At 37.6% G+C, this 19,993-nt stretch overlaps 2 protein-coding genes across 3 annotated transcripts in view; one reads left to right on the top strand and one right to left on the bottom strand.

The window, feature by feature from the left end:
• The first annotated feature begins 820 nt into the window (after nt 1-820).
• Nucleotides 821-19,969, top strand: armc2 (armadillo repeat containing 2). Of its 2 annotated transcripts, XM_084432581.1 has the most exons (19): nt 821-1,001; nt 1,762-1,814; nt 2,638-2,946; nt 3,538-3,610; nt 3,682-3,853; nt 4,174-4,303; nt 5,692-5,738; nt 6,242-6,349; nt 7,864-8,054; nt 8,910-9,012; nt 9,110-9,366; nt 10,615-10,760; nt 11,275-11,374; nt 13,083-13,365; nt 15,515-15,637; nt 15,737-15,850; nt 15,933-16,065; nt 16,158-16,297; nt 17,612-19,969. In XM_084432581.1, the coding sequence occupies exons 3-19, from the start codon at nt 2,726-2,728 to the stop codon at nt 17,749-17,751; spliced, it is 2,481 nt and encodes an 826-aa protein (XP_084288707.1). In that variant the 5' UTR covers nt 821-1,001; nt 1,762-1,814; nt 2,638-2,725; the 3' UTR covers nt 17,752-19,969. The 2 variants fall into 2 exon arrangements, with proteins under 2 accessions (XP_084288707.1, XP_084288708.1); XM_084432582.1 differs by having other exon boundaries at nt 1,762-2,946; nt 5,695-5,738.
• sesn1 (sestrin 1) overlaps nt 18,912-19,993 on the bottom strand; it is a 6,478-nt gene continuing 5,396 nt past the window's right edge. The window contains exon 10 of the mRNA XM_084432586.1: nt 18,912-19,993. This exon is cut by the window's right edge and continues 527 nt beyond it. The gene's annotated coding sequence lies outside the window, so the exon portion shown is untranslated.

The following is a 19,993-nucleotide window of genomic DNA, read 5'->3' as shown; positions in this document are numbered from 1 at the left end:
CTTAGGCTAATTATCCCATTGTATCCCATTTGAGAACTTCCTTTCTTCCCTATTGGACATATAAGTGAAACGAATAAATAATTTATAATAAACACTGCAAAATTGCATAAAAAAATAAAGCAAATGTTGAAATCTCTTTGTGCTCGGTCAAAACAAAAACTGTAGTGCTTCTCGACCACATGTTGACACAAGCTCAAAGTGTTTGACAGTTCTTTCTTTGTGTAAAGTCTAAGCAAACACATTGCTTAACCTCCTCGTCATACATTCGTGAACCATCACTGCGTTCTCCTTATCACCAGGTGAGGGAGTCAATGTGTGTCCAAAGACTGCCCATAAGGAACTGGTTGCCAAGGAGACAGCAGCCAGAAAAATGATGGTCCTTGCAAAACAAACCAATTTACCTCAGTGACGTAGAAGAAGAGCATCCAGCTTCAGTTGTGTGTGTGTGTGTGTGTGTGCGCATGTGTCAAGGTTCACAAGATAATTAAATTCACACCACTCATGCAGCCCTCTAAATACAGATGTGCGCACCTCATGTGAGCCATATCAAAAATCTGACAGGCAGAAAAAATGCAGTGCACTTCACATAATGTTATCAAAATTGCCATCCTTTGCACCACACTCCCCTAGTGACAATGAAAGAGGGCAACCATATCTATGCAGCCATTGGCCAATGAGCACTCTTGTACTAACTCCTTATTGGCTAACCCCTCCAATCACATTACACCAATGAGGCGTCTTGTATCCATGAGAATGAAGCTTGTAGAGTTATTTAAATCTAACCAGACGGCTCATACATGCATTTAACTTCATGAGGAACAGAGAAAGAGGGTTGTATGTATAGTGTGTTAGACAAACCATGTCAGTCTTGCTTGCAGAGTAGTTTTGAAATAACCCACTAAACAATGTGAGATGATAATTTCAACACTGCATGAAGAAAATTTTCTTATTCCTTCATATATGTGAATTTGCTTACTAATAATAGGAATAGGCAGTCTACAGTAAGTCAGGATGTTTGATGTCTCTAATATACAATTTAGCCAATGGGTGGACAGATTCTCAGAAGACTTGTTTGTGGGAAATGACTATGTTAAAACCACAACAGACAAAACAGATGTCTCAGTTACAAAAGACAAACACATTATCCACTATTTGCATAATGTGAATACTCTATTGAAGGGATAACTTCACCCAAACAATTTAAATGGTCATTTACTCACCCTCATGTTGTTCCAAACCTGTCTTGAGTTTCTTTCTTCTGTTGAACACAAAAGAAGATATTTTGTTTGGTTACCGACATTCTTCAAAATATCTTCTTTTGTGTTCAACAGAAGAAAAGAAACTCATACAGGGTTGGAACAACATGAGGGTGAGTAAATGATGACAATTTTCATTTTTGGGTGAACTATCCCTTTAAAAGTTACCTACTTCAAGAAACCTGAGATATTTCTGAGTGGAAAATACTGTCCTAATTAGAACAAGGCTAAAACTAGTAGCTTTAAATTCCTCTTGTATGTGTCATTCTGGGTGGGTAAGTATCAGCTCACTTGTTATCTCTCGTGTCACCTCGTGTCTCTGTGGGCCTGAATTTTGGGATTTTTTATTGAACACCAGGCATATGAGTTTTGGGGAGGAATATGAATGAAGCCTTAATTTAGTTTAATTCTAAATAAAAAATAAATGTACTTTGTTTTCGATACAATACAGGTTAAAGTTTTTTAATTATCTTGAATTGAAAAATGGTCTCACCTTTTTCCGTAGGAAATGTGTTATGGCTGATGCTCACAAGATTTAAAATACACCTATATATTAAGGTAATCAACTCTCTATGTAATTACGGGTAATGAATCCTTATTAATTTGTTCTAACTCTTAAAAATGAAGAAAAAATGGCAAAGAAATAAAGTAAAAAGGCAGTAGGTTTCACATAACAAAAGCCTCCGTGTGTCACATGACCATGCGCGTGGCCGTGATTGACTCGGTGGTGCGCGTCCCTCTTTCTGTTGTCACACACGCTCATCTTTCCGGATTAAATATAATGTATATTTAAAACCGTGAAACCCAGGCTCGTTTGGAAATCAAGGTAAAGGTTTTTTTTTTTTTTTGTGCTGTTTACATCACGCACTGCCTAAAAGAGCAAGTTTTCCGATGAAGTCGGCTGCAAGCAACGCTTGATACTAATAGTGTCGTAGATTATTATTGTTGATTTGTTGGTTTCCTGAATTTAAGATATCGAATCGAGTTGTTTATTGTACGAGTCTTTTATTCTTTAGTTTATTTTTTACGTTATAATTAAATGTTTTGTTTTGCTACACCCGAGTTACTGTAGCAGCGTTATGTGTTTCCATGGTGACGGTGCGTGGACGCGCATTCTTGTCTTGCACTGACTCCGGTTAATAAACAGTTGAACACGTGTTTGCGGGGTGCATTTAAAATTAGAGTTAAATAAAAGTAATAAAATATTAAATATTGAAAACTATAGGACAGCAGACCGCTGTGAAGACTGAGGTAATATAAGAATGTCAGAAAAATATGCAATAAAGTCTGCTATAGATTTCTGGGACAGCTAAATCTTTATAGTTACAAGAGGCCGTTCATTTTATTTAAAATATAAATGCTCCTCTTCCTTTTATCATAGTTATGCATCTTTCCAACCAGTTTTGGTTATAGCATAGTGGTCAAGGTCTCAGGCTTTTGATGCTGGTACACATCCCTATGGATCAAGCATGTCTGGGATGGAGCTCCAGCACCAGCAGGACAAAAGTAAGCAGATCCACATGAGCCCTGGCCTCGGGAGACAGACAAGTGCTGAGATAGTGTCAGAGGCTCGTCGCTCTCTCAGGACTCTTGCCACACAGCGACCTTTCACACCTCAGGAGAAGCATCGGCAGCTCTTTGGAGAATCCTCTTCTCGTGCACATGATGGACGACCACCATCTGCATTCAGGTAAAACAACATCAGATATAAGAAGCTTATTTGTTTATCACTTGTTTTGCATGTATTTAATGCTTATTATAATATAATGGATTTTTATTATAGAGTGCAACAGTACCCGCCTACGTTTTCAGCAGCCTTGGTTCTGAAATTATTTTTCCCATAGGGATTTAAAAAAAAATCTTCATTTAAGAGTTATAAGCCATGAACCGAACCAACCAGCTACGAGGTGAATCACTCACATCATTACAAACTTTGATGTGAAGCAAAAAAGTATTTGCTAAAAACTACAATCCCATGAAGCGATTGATGTATATAAAACTATTGATTAAAAACTTTTTTTTTGCAGAATCATGGGTAATGTACTGTAGTTTTTCATGAATTTTGCTATTAAACACGTTTAGGCTATTTAAAAGTCTTTAAGTTTATAAGTTATCGTTAAAAACCAATTCTCCTATGGAGAAAACGAATGTGTGTTTTTTTTATTACTTCCAGATCCCGACTGTTGCACTCTATGAAGTACTTGAATTATAATATTAACCGTTTGCTTATTCATATAACTGGTATGCTGGTTTTAATTGCCTTCCCAAATTTCTTTTCTAGTCTTCATGGCCGCCATTTTGAAGTTCCTGACTCCAGGCCTGGCTCTGGAACTCGTCTCAGCCCACTGGAACATGTAAGAGGCTTTTTTAAAACTTTGTCTGACTAAAACAGGGAACAATAATTGAAGACTTCTGTCATTCCTAGAAACCCAGGCTGTCTGTGTCCCTGGATGAGTATGGCGGTGACAATGAAGCAACTCTCCCCAAACCCCCAGCTGAACGAGGGAATACCAGGATAGGGTCAGGAGGTTCTCGAGCCAGACTGCTTAGAGCAGCATCCATCCACCAACTACCCTTCATGACACCACACACAAAGAGTAAGAAAATAAATAGAAGTGTTTTATTAATCTATTTATTTATTTATTATTATTTTTATTTTTTTCACAGGGATACTTCATCTTCCAAAAAATAAAGTGCTATGCAGTAATAGTGCTTATTCGCCTGTCAGACATATTGATAACCCTATATAACTTCATTGTGACAATCCGCTAGCCGCTTGAGTTTGCTTGCTTTGAGAAAACAAAATGTGTGTGTTTGTCCTGTCAAACTGTATAGGAGTAATCAGTAAGATTTAAAAAAAGAAAGAAATCTATTTGTTTTTGACTGTTTAACGTTGTATTATTGTGTGCCTGTTCAGATATGTCTCTAGAGGCAAGGATCGAAGTAGACCAATCAGATGACAGAGAAAAGCTACATTATGCTAATGTTACAGAGCATAAAACAAAATCGTCCTCCGAAACTTCCCTGCACACACTTATCAAACACAGGTATGCTTTTTGAGAGTTTGTTTACTTGAAGGTTACATATCAATTTAATGTACTCTTTTTGCTGCACATTCAGAGGTTTGAAATCAACTTTGGGCTTCATAACAAAAACCTCTACTGTCAATACACCATCAAACTCACTTGATTTATGCTCTGTGCCTGTTCAGAGAGTGAACTTGTTTGATCAGTAGATCCCAGCGGCATTAATCCTTTCATTACCAATGTTTTTATAACCTGAGTTTGATATCCTCTTTTGTGTACATCTTCCATTACATGCAACAGAATTGTGTAATCTATCAGAAAGACCACGTTAAAAGGTTCGCTTATTCAGATCCAAGCGCTCTCATTAATACATTGCCCAGAATGCTCACTTATGAAAATCGTAATGCATTGCATTCAATTTGGATGCATTTACGGACACTCTGGACTTTAATAGTAAGTTAAAGTCAAGCAGCAAGCTTCTCTCTCTCCTTCTTTATCTACCATATCCTTGTTATAGTTGCTAATGGAGCGATATTAGATCATGCAGGCCGTTTGTGGCTGGCAGGCTGACTGGTCTGTTGACCACCAGTACAGTCTCATTTGAGATTCACACGATGAGATCACGTCTCGGCCGAGGCATCCCATCAACAAAGAGGCATTATCGAGACAGTACAAAGCCCAAACATGATCAATGCCACAAAAGTGCCTCGCCATACCATTATTTATTCAAAATCCTTAGGAAATACCCATGCCACATACGATAAAAGATGAATGGTTACAATATAGTTCACTATAAAAAATAAAAAAGTATGTGAATTTTAGGCAGTACAAGTACATGAGACATTTGAGTGAGTTTAATCTGCTATTAATGATAGCACAGACTAAAACAGTGTGAACAGTTATCTTGATTTTTGAGATAAGATTTACTGTGACACAGTGCATGACTACTAGCTCTGAGACGATCACATGAACATGTGGTTTCCTGTGTACTGCAGTAGCCCTCACATACGCGTGCATGATTTAATGAACATTTTCTCAAGCACATTTTGAACATTATCTATTTTTCACCAGTAACTGGTTTTGAGCAGTGCTCACAGTAAAAGATATAATCAAAAAATTGGGCAATGAAATTCTGCATCAGGATATCACGACAGTGACCTCTTGTGTCTGCAAGGAAAATAGGAGAATTCCATGAGAATGCTCTACTAGAAGCTGTGTATTTAAAAAGTACCCACTGAACATACTTGTATTTATGTTGGTACATATTTAGCATTTATATCCACACAAACGTTTTCAAACGCCATCAAGGCTTTGTTGTTCATCTAGCCACTGTTTCAAACACAATTATGTAATTTATTCTTTTTGTCTGGTCTGCATGTACATTTTGTTTACTGTATGTTTGTCATTAGCAGGATGCCGCAAACTGATGTATCCACGGAAAGAGAATCAAAACCAGGTATATTGCTATTTCTGTACTGTATAAATATACACTTGAAACCGCTAACCGGCAGTCAGACACGTGATAAACAAAGCGAAGTTCTCACAATCTTGTAAATCTTGCTCCTGACACAATCTTGCCAGTGGCCGCAAACATCTGATCGGATTGGAAACCTTAACCACTTTTGCTGCAGCAGTTTCTCAAGGTTCTTTATCCAGATGCTAGCTGATCGTTTGATCTGTTGTTTTCGCAACCCACACTGCTTCCTGCAGCTCGTCCACAATGCAAATGCTCACAGAAGCATTTGAACAGAACAGACACTAATGAAAAGGCATGTGGGTGGGTGTGAAGCTCTGACCTTTTCATGCTGTGTTGAACATTCTGTCTTACATTCATATGCTTTAAGAACTGCTGGGGTGAACTGTCTGAATTTCCCTTCCAGGATCAATAAAGTACATCTACCTGTCTATTTAAATATTTATCTGTCTGTCTAAAACCCACTATATGTCTTTCTGCTGTAGAAGCCAGGCTTAGGTATGGAGACCCACGTGATGACAACATGGACGAATCTGTGTTCTGGAACACTAAGGTCCTTCCTGTCCTTCAAGAATTTGAGTCCTTTGCTCCAGGTGATGATAAAATGCCTCTCATGAATGTGCTTAATACACTCAAGTAATGATCTGATAACCTTACAGAGCAAAGGGACACGTTCTGTTTTGCTGTACATCATCAGACCAGCTATATGTTTGCACAGAACTAGTCATTTCAAAATGCTTTACTTTTTAATTGAAGTGTAATGCAATGTTTTAGGGTAGGAAAAAAAACCTCAATGCCATTTTAATAGCTCCAAAAACATATATAGCATTCAGATTGATACCTGATGGCTTTTCATTATCTTATGAGAACTTTATGAGAACAAAACTTCATGTAATGATTTTCTGTAGTATACTCCTACCAGTCTTCTTTATTTAAGGAACATTTTTAAATAGTTTAAAGAGAAATAATACAGCAGTTCCAAAGTTATACACAAATAGTCAAGTCCAACATAACAGCTCTGCTTTTTATTTTCCATTCACCCTAGTTCAGATTTGTAACAGTTCAAAAAAAGTTTTTTTCCCCCTATTACTGACTTTAAATTTAGAAAGATAATCCTAATTCTGGGTTTTTTGGATTGTGCTTATGCAAGTTCGTACTAAGGAGCTGCAGTTCAGCACTTGAATGTGTCCCAGAGTGAAAGCAAACTGCAGGGAGAAAGAAAACACAATATCTGAATGCAGAGGAATAAAAACAAAGCTTGTGTTGAGCTTGGCACGGTACAAGCTTTTAAAGTCAAAGCATGTGGGAGAAAGGAACCATGAAATGCAATCTAATAGCAGTAAATATTTAAGCACTTTGAAAATTCAATAAAAATTCATTTGAAAGATAAATATCAAATATTTATTGTGCCAAGAGCCTCTCGGTTCATGCATAAAATACCATTCATATTCTCCATGGCATCATCGAAGGGTGCCGTTGGGGAGAATGCCAACCATCTTGGAAACAGATATGAGAAACAACATTTGTTTTAGCAAAAAATAGCTTTGGAAAAACGCAGCCCCTGCCTTATCCCCTAAAGGCAAGTTAGATCCAGCAAGTATAAGGCATTGCCAGTGCACAGAATGGTTAAAAAGCATGTAGAAATTAATCATTATTCTGGATGCAAAGATGAATAGAAAAAAAAAATGAAGTCTAATCTAACTTAAAACTTTTTGACATATTATGTTGTCATAGCCAGTACATACAGAATGACAATAAAGAGCTATTATATACATTACACACTAATGATGCATACCATACAGGGGGGGAACATGCCCTTAAGGGCCATGTTAACTTTGTCAGTGGGTGTTGACATGTGGGTCAAATGTCACTGAAATGTCAGTAAGCCTACTCTGTGTACACATCAGTTCAGCTGAATGAAAGAGTCTGTGTCACAGACTACTCCTCTTTCCCTGTCCTTCACAGGGACAGTTGAAGGGTGACAATGCTGCAATTAATACTGTGGGAAATGCGAATGCGACTTTGACACTGTTACATATTTTGTGCACTGGAACATACAGAGTACTGATCAGGTTTTGTCTCTTTACAAAAAAAACAATCCTTACAGGTGATGGCGTGTCAGATGAGATTGTGGGACAGCTGTGTAACTCATGCAATGGTCTCCATGACGCCCTAGCGGAGAGAGACATGCTGGGAAGGCAGTGTAAAAAGAGGTCCGCCATCCTTAGAACGCTCTTCAGACTTATAGATGTGGGATCGGACCGACTTAACTTAACATTAGCCAAACTTATTCTGGCAGTGAGTATATAGAGACACACACACACACACACACACACATACTCGGTTTCGCTATCTTTGTGGGGACTCTCAATAGGCGTAATGATTTGTTTACTATACAAACTGCATATTCTATCCCCTTACACTCACCCTACCCCTAAACCTACCCATCACACAAAACTTTCTGCATTTTTACATTGTCAAAAAAACATAATTTAGTATGTTTATTAATCCATTTCCCTCGTGGGGACTGCTGGCTGGGCCACACAGTGTAGGTGATCTCAGGTTTTACTATCCTTGTGGAGTCATTTGGTCCTCACAATATATGACAAACCTGTACACACACACTCAAACACACACACACAAAATATGACCTTTAAACCTTGTATTTGGTAAAAAATCTGGATGTGATTGCTATGGTCTGGGTCAAATTCACCCTAATTGGTTTCAATACAATTACCTATGAAAAACGAACAAAGAATCTAGTAAAAACGGTACTCCTTTAAAACGTTAATACTTCTCGCACATTACAAAAAAATAAACATGACAAAAGAATGTATATTTTTAAACTGTATTTAACAATTTTCTTTTTAATTTAACACATTTTTCATTGTGGGTTCGCTTTCCAGCGAACTGACAGCTGAGCACACATAAAAATGTACGCCTTCAATGCATTGTAAGTTTCTTAAGATAAAAGCATTCGCCAAATGCATAAATGCCTTCATGGCTGAGAAACTGACAAATACATAAAAAAAAATATATATATATTTTGGTTCTGTGCAGCTGTCTTAAAACATCATAATCTTTTACAAGGTCTGAAACATCTGAAATTTGAAATAATTTACAGAACCTTATTGCTGTTGTCTATATTACAAGCTCAATGTGAGTGGAAACAACTTGCTGAACATCTGCAAACTCGTCTTCAAAATCAGCCGGAATGCTAGTAACGACGCCATGTTCCTCACCGACTCCATCCTAGGTTAGACCCGATTATTGTATAACTCACCTTGACTCTCTAAGCTCAATCAGGCATGATCTCTAACTTCAGCCCATTGTGTGTATGTGTTTCCACACAGACTCCCTTCTGTGTCAGCTACAGTGTGAGGATGTGTGGAGTAAAGGTGAGGCCGTGCTGTACTGTGTCGGCTCACTGAAGCTCCTCTCAGGAAACAGTGCCATCTCCAGTCTGCTGCTGGCTAAAGACTTCATCGGCACACTGCTACAGCTGTCAAAGAGACTGATGCATGGTCCATTTACAACTTCAGCTAATTTAACTACTCAGAGGTCAGAGGGAGAAGGCCAGCGTGTCATCGCAGGACACATACTGGTACAGGTGGGTGGTCTTTGATGGTTGCATTGTTCGGGCAGGTGTCAAAGTTCCTTTATTGTCATCTCTAACCCTGTTTTTAGTATGCCAATCAAGTTCACAATCACACACATACCCCCATATACACTAAAACTAAGGAAACTGGCAAACCCACGAATGAGCAAACTTTTTGGTGGATCAAATGTGTCATCTTAAAGGAGATAGTTCACCCAAAAATTACCTTTCTTTCATCTGTGGAACACAAGAGAAGATATTTTGAAGAAGAACGGTTTTGGTTACCATTGTCTTTCATTGTATGGACCAAAAAACATTTCTCAAATTATCTTCTTTTATGTTCCACAGAGGAAAGAAAGTCATACAGTTTTGAAATGACATGAAGGTGAGTAAATAATGACATTTTTCGGTCAACTATCCCTTTAAAAAAAATGCAGAGAGACTTTTCTGTAATGTATTTTGTTGTCTCAAAAACACTTAAGATCCCATCATACATTTCCACAGTGACCGAGGACGTGTGCTTCCCCCTATGTGCTGTAATAGTGCTTTGTGCAACACACATACACCGCCATAGATACACAAATAGGTTTGCATTGCAAACATGGTAAATCTGTGTCTTTAAGACTTTAAAACAGGAGGAATAGAACATGCTTAAACCCCACCCGGACGATTCTCAGAACTCTGCTCTGGGAGCGAAGCGGAACAAAATGTGAGCGCTTCACAAGGGTGGGGTTGCATAGGGTTGAAAAAAAGGGCGGATTTTAATGTGCTTTTCCTCTGCTTTTGTTTTTGCTTTTGTCTGGGAGGATGCCCTTTTTCCACTTCCCCGTGTCCATGTTTTACTTTATACTCAAAGTACGTTTCACAGGGAATTATTTAACTCTGCCCAAATAAACTTCCTGAACTTGGCACGCATAGTTTGATGTTCAGCGCCAATTGCCGTGCCACTCATTAGCATGTTGGCAGACGGAAATGAGGGTTTTTATGAAAGTACGGCCCGATGGGCCAAGCAGCTCTAGCAGGCACCCTCCTTGTACCCTAATCAGTGTCCTAAGCTCTTGATGGAGAGATTTATGAGGCCACTTTTAAAGGCCTTCTGTTATTTCTTCTTGATTATAAGTGCTTCCTCTTTTATATGCATCTCTACCCATAAGGCAATAATAAGCACACACGCACACCTGCTGCACAGTACCTTATTCACACTCACTTACCAAACACACATACAGTTGCACACAGTCTTGACCTCTTCACCCTTTCTAGGTCACTGCAGCTTTGAGAAATATAGCTGACCAGTCCGAGTCTCGGCCTTCCTTCCTGTCCAACAAGGCATTCTTTACTCTTTGCTTGATTCTGGAGAACCATCGTAATGACCTCGACATCTGCATTAATGTGGCCCGAATATTCAGGTGAGGATCGAAGTAAGTGTTTAGAGCCGTGGTTCTCAGCCTTTTTGACTCCAAGGCTCCCATTGGTAAAATTAGCATTATCATATGGCAGTGCTTGGCATAACTAGAAAACTTGAACGTATATTTATTATACACATGCCCATGGGTTTTATTCATTTACAATACTTTTCCAGGTCTAGAAATCAAACTTTTAAAATTAGACTATGTATATATCTAGGTTTTCCAAGACTGTGGGAACCCTAGTTCTTCTTCTTCTTAAAAAAAAAGTTGAATTAAAATAATAAATATCTTGATTTTAGTAGTTTCGTAGTAAGTTTAGTCGTTTAATGTTCATCTTGAGGCCCCTAGTGGGCCCCGGCCCCCTGGTTGAGAACCACTGGTTTAGTGTTTTATAATGCACTGGTATATAAATACATTTTTAGTATCCACCAGGTGAGAGAAGTTCTAGTTCTAGTAATTAGTGTTGATAAAGTTGCGCCACGTGATGATATGTTTGTGTGTGCTCTGTCTCCAGCAAGCTGTCCACCTACACTGAATGCTGTCATGCACTAGCTGAGACGCCACGCTGCTGCAGCCTATTTTTGGACCTTCTAGGCAAACACAGCAGGAAACAGGTGAGTTTGGATCAAGTATATGTCCACGCACGCTTTGACGTAAACTGAAACAAGCACACACATGTAAGCATATAGGCTGCATGTTCCGCTTTCTGCTCTCAAGTGAAACTTGAGCAATGGTCTATGAAGGAGTGTGTGTTTTTCTGTTCGTTTTATTTCGGTACAGACAGTTCAGATGTTCTTCTCTCTCTTTCCTTCTGGCACTGAGAGTAATGAGATCATGTGCTCCTAATCTCATAAAGAATAAACACGGTTCACAATGTTTACTAGGTATCATAAACTAGAGTCTCACACATACTGTGCCTCAAATAGGGACATACTGTCCACTAGACTACTGGCAGAAGTCTCTTTCTGCACCCCACTTTTTTCATATTTTCTGAATGAAAACAGAAAGGAGTTGTTGAAAAACAGTTTTAAATGTCTGATAAAACAGTTCACCAAAGGCTGCTGGTTATTCGTGTGGGTTTAGTGGATCAACCACGAAAGCACTGAAAACCAGGCCTGTCAATTTAATGAAAGTATTGAATGAAAATGAATCTTATTAAGTTTATCATAGTTAGACCTATTAATAAAATTAATATTATAATGTTGTGTTTTATTATTAGGTTTACCGACTTGTAAATGAATGCAACTTTACTTGTGCTTTATGACCAAACAAAATTACTTATTTCTGAAACTGCTTAAAGGAGAAGTTCACTTTTAAAATGAAAATTCTGTCATCATATACTCACCCTCATGTTGTTTCAAACCTGTATGAATTTATTTCTTCTGCTGAACAGAAAGGAAGATATTTAGAAGAATATCAGTAACCAGACAGTTTTTGGGTCCCAATGACTTCCATAGTATTTTTTTTCCTACTATGGAAGTCATTGGGACCCAAAAACTGTCTGGTTACTGATATTCTTCTAAATATCTTCCTTTCTGTTCAGCATAAGAAAGAAATTCATACAGGTTTGAAACAACATGAGGGTGAGTATATGATGACAGAATTTTCATTTTAAAAGTGAACTTCTCCTTTAAGAATGCACTGGATATACAACATGGGACTCAATGAAAATATGCAATGATGAAATAAAATGTTCCCCAAATATTATGGTACACATTTTAGATATGTATGCCACTTATCTGCAGTCCTGGTGTTTGCATTCATATTTGTATAAAAAAAAGAAAAAAAAAAAGAATAAATAAATATAGATATTATTATTATTATATATATTTTTTGATGATGATTGAATTCCACAATCCAATTCCCCAATTACTTTACTTTTATTAAACATCCCTTTTTGGCTTGATTTATAAATAAATAAGAAATATGTAAAATTTAAATTATAAATGAAATGCAGTATGTGCATGCCTTCCAGGTCACCGTAATTTTCACAAGTAAGACATGTTCCTGGATCAACATATTTTGTTGATCCTGGAACAACATTCCTGTCTAAAAATAACCCTACCCATAAGTTATCCCTAAATTTAGAGGGAAATGATAAGTTGATTGTAAACTTGACATAAACTGTAAACTTGTCACTCAAATCTGATTGGTTGATTGGAATGTTGTCCAAGGAACAACAAAGTATGTTGATCCAGAAACATATTGTACTTGGCGAAATCATGTTCACCACATATATATATAAAATGTAATTTATTACGTGTTAACATTTTAACTTACAACGACCTACTAAACACACCTGTCCTCCTTTCTTATGTGCAGGATCTAGTGGTGCGTCTCCTGTTCACTCTAGGAAATCTGACATCCAAAAGCATTGAAGCCAGAGAGAGAGTTTATGAAGAGGAAGGAGGGATAGATGTCCTCTTAGATCTTTTCCAGGCCTACCAGGAAACACTATCGTCATCTGAGCAATGTCATGCCCCTGAGAAAGAGGACATCCTGGTCAAACTGATCAGACTGCTGGCCAACCTGGCCATCCATCCCACCGTGGGCACGGCACTAGCTGCCAACTCACTGTGTGTGCAGCTGCTACTGGAACTACTGGGTAACAAAAACATAATCGTGTCATATTCACACACCCAATCTTTCGAGCACTTTCTTAGTTCAGTTCTACATTCTACTACCATTCAACGAAAGTCATTCTTACGGAAATCCCACACGGAACGTACTTTACAGATACTGTAGTGTATTCACTCATGCATTTCAATGCGGTTGTCACTCTCAAAGCATTGTACGCGTGACCAGTGGTTATCAGAAGCGATGCAACTTTAAACACGTCAACACAGATGTTTCGGACTAAGTTTAGTTCCTTGAACTTGAATGAATGTGCAACTGAGTTGGTTGCTCTGCACTGTGCAAATCACATGATGTTCTCTCCATGTCAGTTACTGGCACAGACCCTCAAGTTACTGCATCCTCTCCAATGACGAGAACACCCGCTCTGTAAACTGTTCGTTTTCCTCCTGCATAGCTCTTTATTTGAGCAGCCTGGCGTTCTCAGAGTTGCAGTGTGGTTTCATGGTGATGGATGCAAGCTCCTTTTTGGTTCTGCATGAGGAAGTTTCAGAAGCAGGCACGCTAGGGTGAAAAGGTGGTTATGTGTTTCCTTTTTGAAATAGAGAAGGAGATTTTTTTGTCCTGTGGAAATATTTGTCCTATATCGTTTTTAGAATGTGAGAAAATAAAGTGTAACTAGATTCCTACAGAAATTACGGTTAGAGGATGTAGAGATGTGGACAGTTAGAGAGGAAATGGGTGGGAGATTTATTCTTCCTCGCTTATCTACCTTATGTCTGCTACATTAAAATGACATCCTGTTATGATGAAAATAAAAATCGAGAAGGAAAAAGAAACTGAGAAATCAAGGGTGACAATGACCGAGCATTCGCCACAACAAAAGGTGTTTCGAAACAAACTCGCACTTTGCAGTGACGCACAAACACTGACAGGGCAAACCGCGCTTTGAACGAGAAGTACAGGATCTTACTACAGTCATATGCGCTTGTCAGATTCTGACTACCTCAAATTTGGATTTATCATGAAGTACTCGGTCTGAAATTCACGCGAATGGTTTTGAAACTTCTCGAGGAGGAAGTGATACCTGATTAGCACTCCGTGCGATATGATCTTCAATACCAAGAAGTGAACCGTCTGTCAGCTGCTATATTGTATCTTGCCTAGTCCGGTAAATGTGTGAAAGTGTTTCTCATATGGGAATGAACCTACTTTTTAATTAGACTTATGACTTTGGTCAAAACAAAAAGTGAATAGGTCTACTTAAGTAGACAGCATTTTTTTTATTTCACACCTACGGATACATGAATACTGGCACATTTGTTTCCCATAAAAAAGTGCCAGGACAGTGGGATGTAAATAAAAGGGTTTAGAAAGTCTGTTTTTGTTCTGCCAACTAAGATAAAGTTAAAACAAAGCCACAGCAAAAAAAAAAAAAAAACGCTGGAACACCAAGCCATTTGTTTTTGAACGAATCGGTTGAATGATTCAATGACTCGTTCATAAAGACAGTCACTTTGTTTTGCTCCCGATTGAACAAATCGTTTAAATTCACGGTTCAATGCCATAAAGTCAGTAATTTGTCGCCACCCTACTCTCATAATGATGTATCCTGCTGAATAGGTGGCGGCAAACTAAGACAAGCAAATTGATTTGACGAACAATCTTGTCTAAATAAATGAAAAATAGTGAATTTATGCATCACATTTTAATGTGCAGTATGAAAAATGAAAAATTGTATGTAATGTTTTAGTAATTTTGTGTTTTGTTTTTATTATTATTATCATTTTTTTTAATGTTTATATAGGTCTATATTATTACTTTGAGTTATTTTAGTAACTTACATCAAGTTAAAATAAATGAAAATGAAAAATGTTCCCCTGTCAACTATCTGCAATAAAATACGTTTTTATTTCACTTAACATTTACTTTATTAAAAAAAAAACAAAAAAAACAATTTGGTTGAGATTTGCTAGATTTAACAGTGTTATTAAATTCTTAGTGTTTTTAAAGAGTAGCTTCTAGATGATGTAAATGTAATAAAAAATGAAGGAAATGAACATGCATAATTTATAAATGATTCATAATTATAATGGTGCATCTCTATTCTGTTATATATGCCATTCCAAATAGATGGAAGATGGATCAAGTTTTCTGTTTCCTTTGCTCTTGTCTCTCAGGGAGCAGGTGTGTGAAGAAGAGTGAAGAGTTAGTGATTAATGCTGTGGCCACCATCAACAACTTGTCTTACTACCAAGGCGAAAGCTCAGTGGTCCGTTCCCAGCACACACACATCTCACAGTGTAAGATGAGTGTGTGTGTGTGTGAACACAGTCTGAATGTTGCATGTGTCTTTGTCCTTCAGTGATTTCCCCCTCCCGTCTGTCCTTCTGTCATTGCAGTGCTACTAAAGCTCTTGCTGAGCTCCAGTATGGATGCTGTTTTGGAGGCCACACGTGTTTTTGGAAATCTGTCGCAGATCAGAGACGTGAGACACTTCATCATGCGGCACAAAGGTTTGAGACGTTCTCTCTGCTAGTTTGTCTGGCTCAAATCCCCCAGAGGCTGACGTTGTGTAATCCTGTTTTTATGTGTCAGTGGAGCAGTTCGTGGTGACCCTTCTGGACTCCAAGACCCCTGATGTGTGTTTCTCTGCATGTGGAGTTCTCATCAACTTATCTGCAGACCCGGACAGCAGGGCCGCACTGAGGGTTGAGGGAACCATTCAGAAGTAACTTGCCTGTCTCTTCAGTGTGCTTTCTTCTTTTGACTGTACTGTATAGTGTTTAAGCACTGTGCTTTCTCTGACTCTCCCTACTGCAGGCTTATTGACTGTCTGCGTGATTTCGGGCCTCAGGACTGGCATCTGGCCGCTGTGGTGTGTCAGACTCTGTGGAACTGCTCTTTAGATGGAGAGCTGCAACACTCTCGAAAACTGCTGGAGATCTTACAGCTCTACACGGGTGCATATAAACACACAATCACTACAACTGGAATATATATATATCATAGTATATAAAGCAAAAATTGCATAAAGCAATACAAAGCATATTATTTATAAATAGATAATACTATATGTATATATATGCAAAGCTGAATTTTCATGATCATTACTCCAGTCTATCACACGATCCTTTAGAAATCATTCTAATATGATGATTCATTATCAAAGTTGGAAACAGTTCTGCTGCTTAATATTTTTTCATAACCTGTGATACTTTTTTCGGATACTTTGATGAATAAAAAGTAAAAAAAAAAAAAAAAAGAAGCAAATGTTTTAAAAATAGAAATCTTTTACACTACTGGTCAGTAATTTGGGGTCAGTAATTTTTTTCTTTCTTTTTTTGAAATAAATCAATACTTTTATTCAGCAAGGATGTGTTAAATTGATAAAAAGTGATAGTAAAGAAGATTTATATTTTGAATAAATGCAGTTCTTTTTAACCTTTTATTCATCAAATCTATTAGGCAGCAGAACTGTTTCCAACACTCATAATAAATCAGAATATTAGAATGATTTCTAAAGGATCATGTGATAGACTGGATGTCACATGTGACACTGAAGACTGGAGTAATGATGCTGAAAATTCAGCTTTGCATCACAGGAATAAATTATTTTTTAAAGTATATTCAAATAGAAAACTATTATTTTAAGTTGTAATAATATTTCACAATATTACTGGTTTTTTTTCTGTATTTTTGATCAAATAAACGCAGCCTTGATAAGCATTAGAGACTTCTTTCAAAAATATAAAAAAATGTAATGTTTCCAAACTTTTGACCTGTACTGTATATACAGGGTGGGCCATTTATATGGATACACCGTAATAACATGGGAATGGTTGGTGATATTAAAGTCCTGTTTGTGGCACATTAGTATATGTGAGGGGGCAAACTCCTCAAGATGGGTGGTGATATATACATATACTAATGTGCCACAAACAGGACTTTAATATCACCAACCATTCCCATGTTATTACGGTGTATCCATATAAATGGCCCACCCTGTATATATATATATATATATATATATATACACACACACACATATACTGTACATACTTGTGTGTGTGTGTGTGTGTGTATATATATATATATATATATATATATATATATATATGTGTGTGTTTGTGTGTGTGTATATATACATATACTAGATAGATCGATGAAAAAACTAAATTATAAAATTCATACACTAGACGGTAGTGTGCATAGTATAAGTGTATAGTGTGTCATTTTGGTCACAAATGAAATGTTCTGTCTTCTGTTTTGCACAGACAGAGGAGCTTTGCAATGGCCTTCTGATGATGGAGTCAGACAGGTTCAGGAAGCATGCTGGGAGCTGCTCTTTTTGCCTGTTGCTGAGAGGCTAAGACAACGTTTACATACTGAAGACACTACTGGAAGCTTTCGGTAAACTCCACCGATTCACACGATTGTGTCTCTGTGCACTGTATATACACATCAAGGAGTGAGACCGTGTGTATAATGAACATTATTGTTGTGAATGGCAATAAGGAATTTGTCAATTACAACCAACATATATTTTTTAATAAAATACATTTCAGATGTTTATTATTCAACCTGATGCTGCTGTATTTACAATAGCTGAGATAGGAGAAAGCATGAATTGTGTCAGACACAGAAAGCAAGTCTGTGTGTGAAGAAGGCCACACTGATGTACTGTACGTGTAGAAATCACTCATGAGCTTCAGTGATCTCAAAGGCTTTATTAAACGGACAAAGTCTGTAAAGAACACAGAATAGAAACAGTCATACCTTCCTAATACAATCACATCAAACTGATATAATATGGCACTTGCTTCCCTCTTACGCCGACGGTTACACTTCACAGCTACAGTCTATACATTAATGTTGTTTACACAGCTGGCCTAGAGGTGACATGCTTAAAAGCCAATGACCAAAACATGATTTTGTGAATTTTATTGGAATTACTATGTGATGTACAGTACTGTGATTTTAACTTTGTCCTCTCAATGTTGAGTGTGTAAAGGCTGAAGCAATGAAGCAAAAGGGATTTTTTTTCTTCAGAAAAGAGCAGAGCGTTTACAAAATCAGCAAACAATTACCCTATGGTGATTTCCATATAACGATCCTTTACTGGCACTGAATGGCCACCAGCCTCACAACCACAGATAAAACTTTCACAGGGAAAATTTCATTATTTATGCAAACAGGGATTGTTCTCAGGTCAACAGTTACTTCCTGTAATCCTCGCTGTGAGAAGACGAATTGCCGCCTTCAACATTGTGTGTTTAAATCATTAGTGCACAGCCGGAGATGTTTTTCTGTAGGCCTTAGTGTCTCTGTGGTGATGTACTGTGGTGCTGCAAGGGTCTTTGAAGATGAGTAGATGTTTATGGACATGGAAACATTGATTATGTGACCTAAAAGCTACATCAATGATATAAGAAGACCTTCAATTCTTGTGGTACGAGGTGTTTAGACTGCTTTTTTTGTTGCAATTAATACTGAATAACAATGTTTGCTTGGTGTGTAATGCGACTTTCTGGGAAGAAAGAAAACTTTTGATTAAATTATAAATGATACAACCAGTTGAAATATCATGTTTTATTTTTTTTTAATCAAATATTTTCTTATAAAAGTGTCAGTAACTGACATAAGTCTCTCAAGTCTGACTTAAAACCTCCTCGTTTCCATTTCCAAAGGAAAAAGTACCATCCCTCTAGTCCTGCCATCATCAGAATGCAGTACTTAACTGGTTTTAGTAAACAAAAAAAAGACAGCAGAGAATCCACTCCGCTTGAAAAGAAAACACACACACGCACACACACACACACACACACACACACTCGAAACAAAACTGCTTAGTTACACAGATTAAAGTTCTAAGAATGAGAACAAGCATAGTTTAACCCCACAACCATGAAGTCGTGCGGGTTGCCTGGTTCTTAGCGTCTAGGTCTGTACAGATTGTAGCCCACGACAGGCAGCCACTTAAGACAAAGTTCTGCTCACCAGACAGCACTTAGTTATTTAAGGATACACAACAGGAGGTATTTAGTTATAATAAACCTCAAAAACAACAAAAAGATGACCGTGCATTAAAAGGAAGACAGATAAGGCATGACAACAGGAAGCATGTTACAAAAGGAAGACCTTTTCACTTTGAAAGTCACGAACACAAATAAAAAAAAAAAAGATAGAAAACAGTCATTGAAACAAAATGGCTACATAACAGCTGAAGCTTAAAATTTGTCTTTTTTAAAAAGTGCTTTGATATTTTTAATGCATGAAAACTTAAGAGTCAATGGATTTTTTACCTCCCCCCCTCCCCCCACTCACACATTGAATATGTCACGAAAGAGACAAAGTGGTGTCTTACAGTAAACTCTAACAAGGGCTCAGGCAGCTATTAATTTTGAATTGCGCTCTCACACTCACACTAACACAATCGTTCCTGGATTAGCTTATACAAATGGGTGATGGTTTGGGTGTCTTTGAGGCCTCGGTTGAGAAAAGCAGCATGAACAGACGGCACCTCAGCATCTGCTGCCAGTGCTGCGCATGACTAGGCACACATTTATGCAAAATCAGTAATGTTTCTATCTCTAGCCACTGCTGAAAAAAAAAAAAAAAAAAAAACAATATAAAACAATATGGAAAAAAAACACTAT

The sequence above is a fragment of the Rutilus rutilus genome (assembly GCF_951802725.1).
Source record: "Rutilus rutilus genome assembly, chromosome: 15".
Classification (NCBI taxonomy): domain Eukaryota; kingdom Metazoa; phylum Chordata; class Actinopteri; order Cypriniformes; family Leuciscidae; genus Rutilus; species Rutilus rutilus.
Note: the sequence above shows the minus strand (reverse complement) of the source record. Positions and strands in the feature narration are given on the sequence as shown.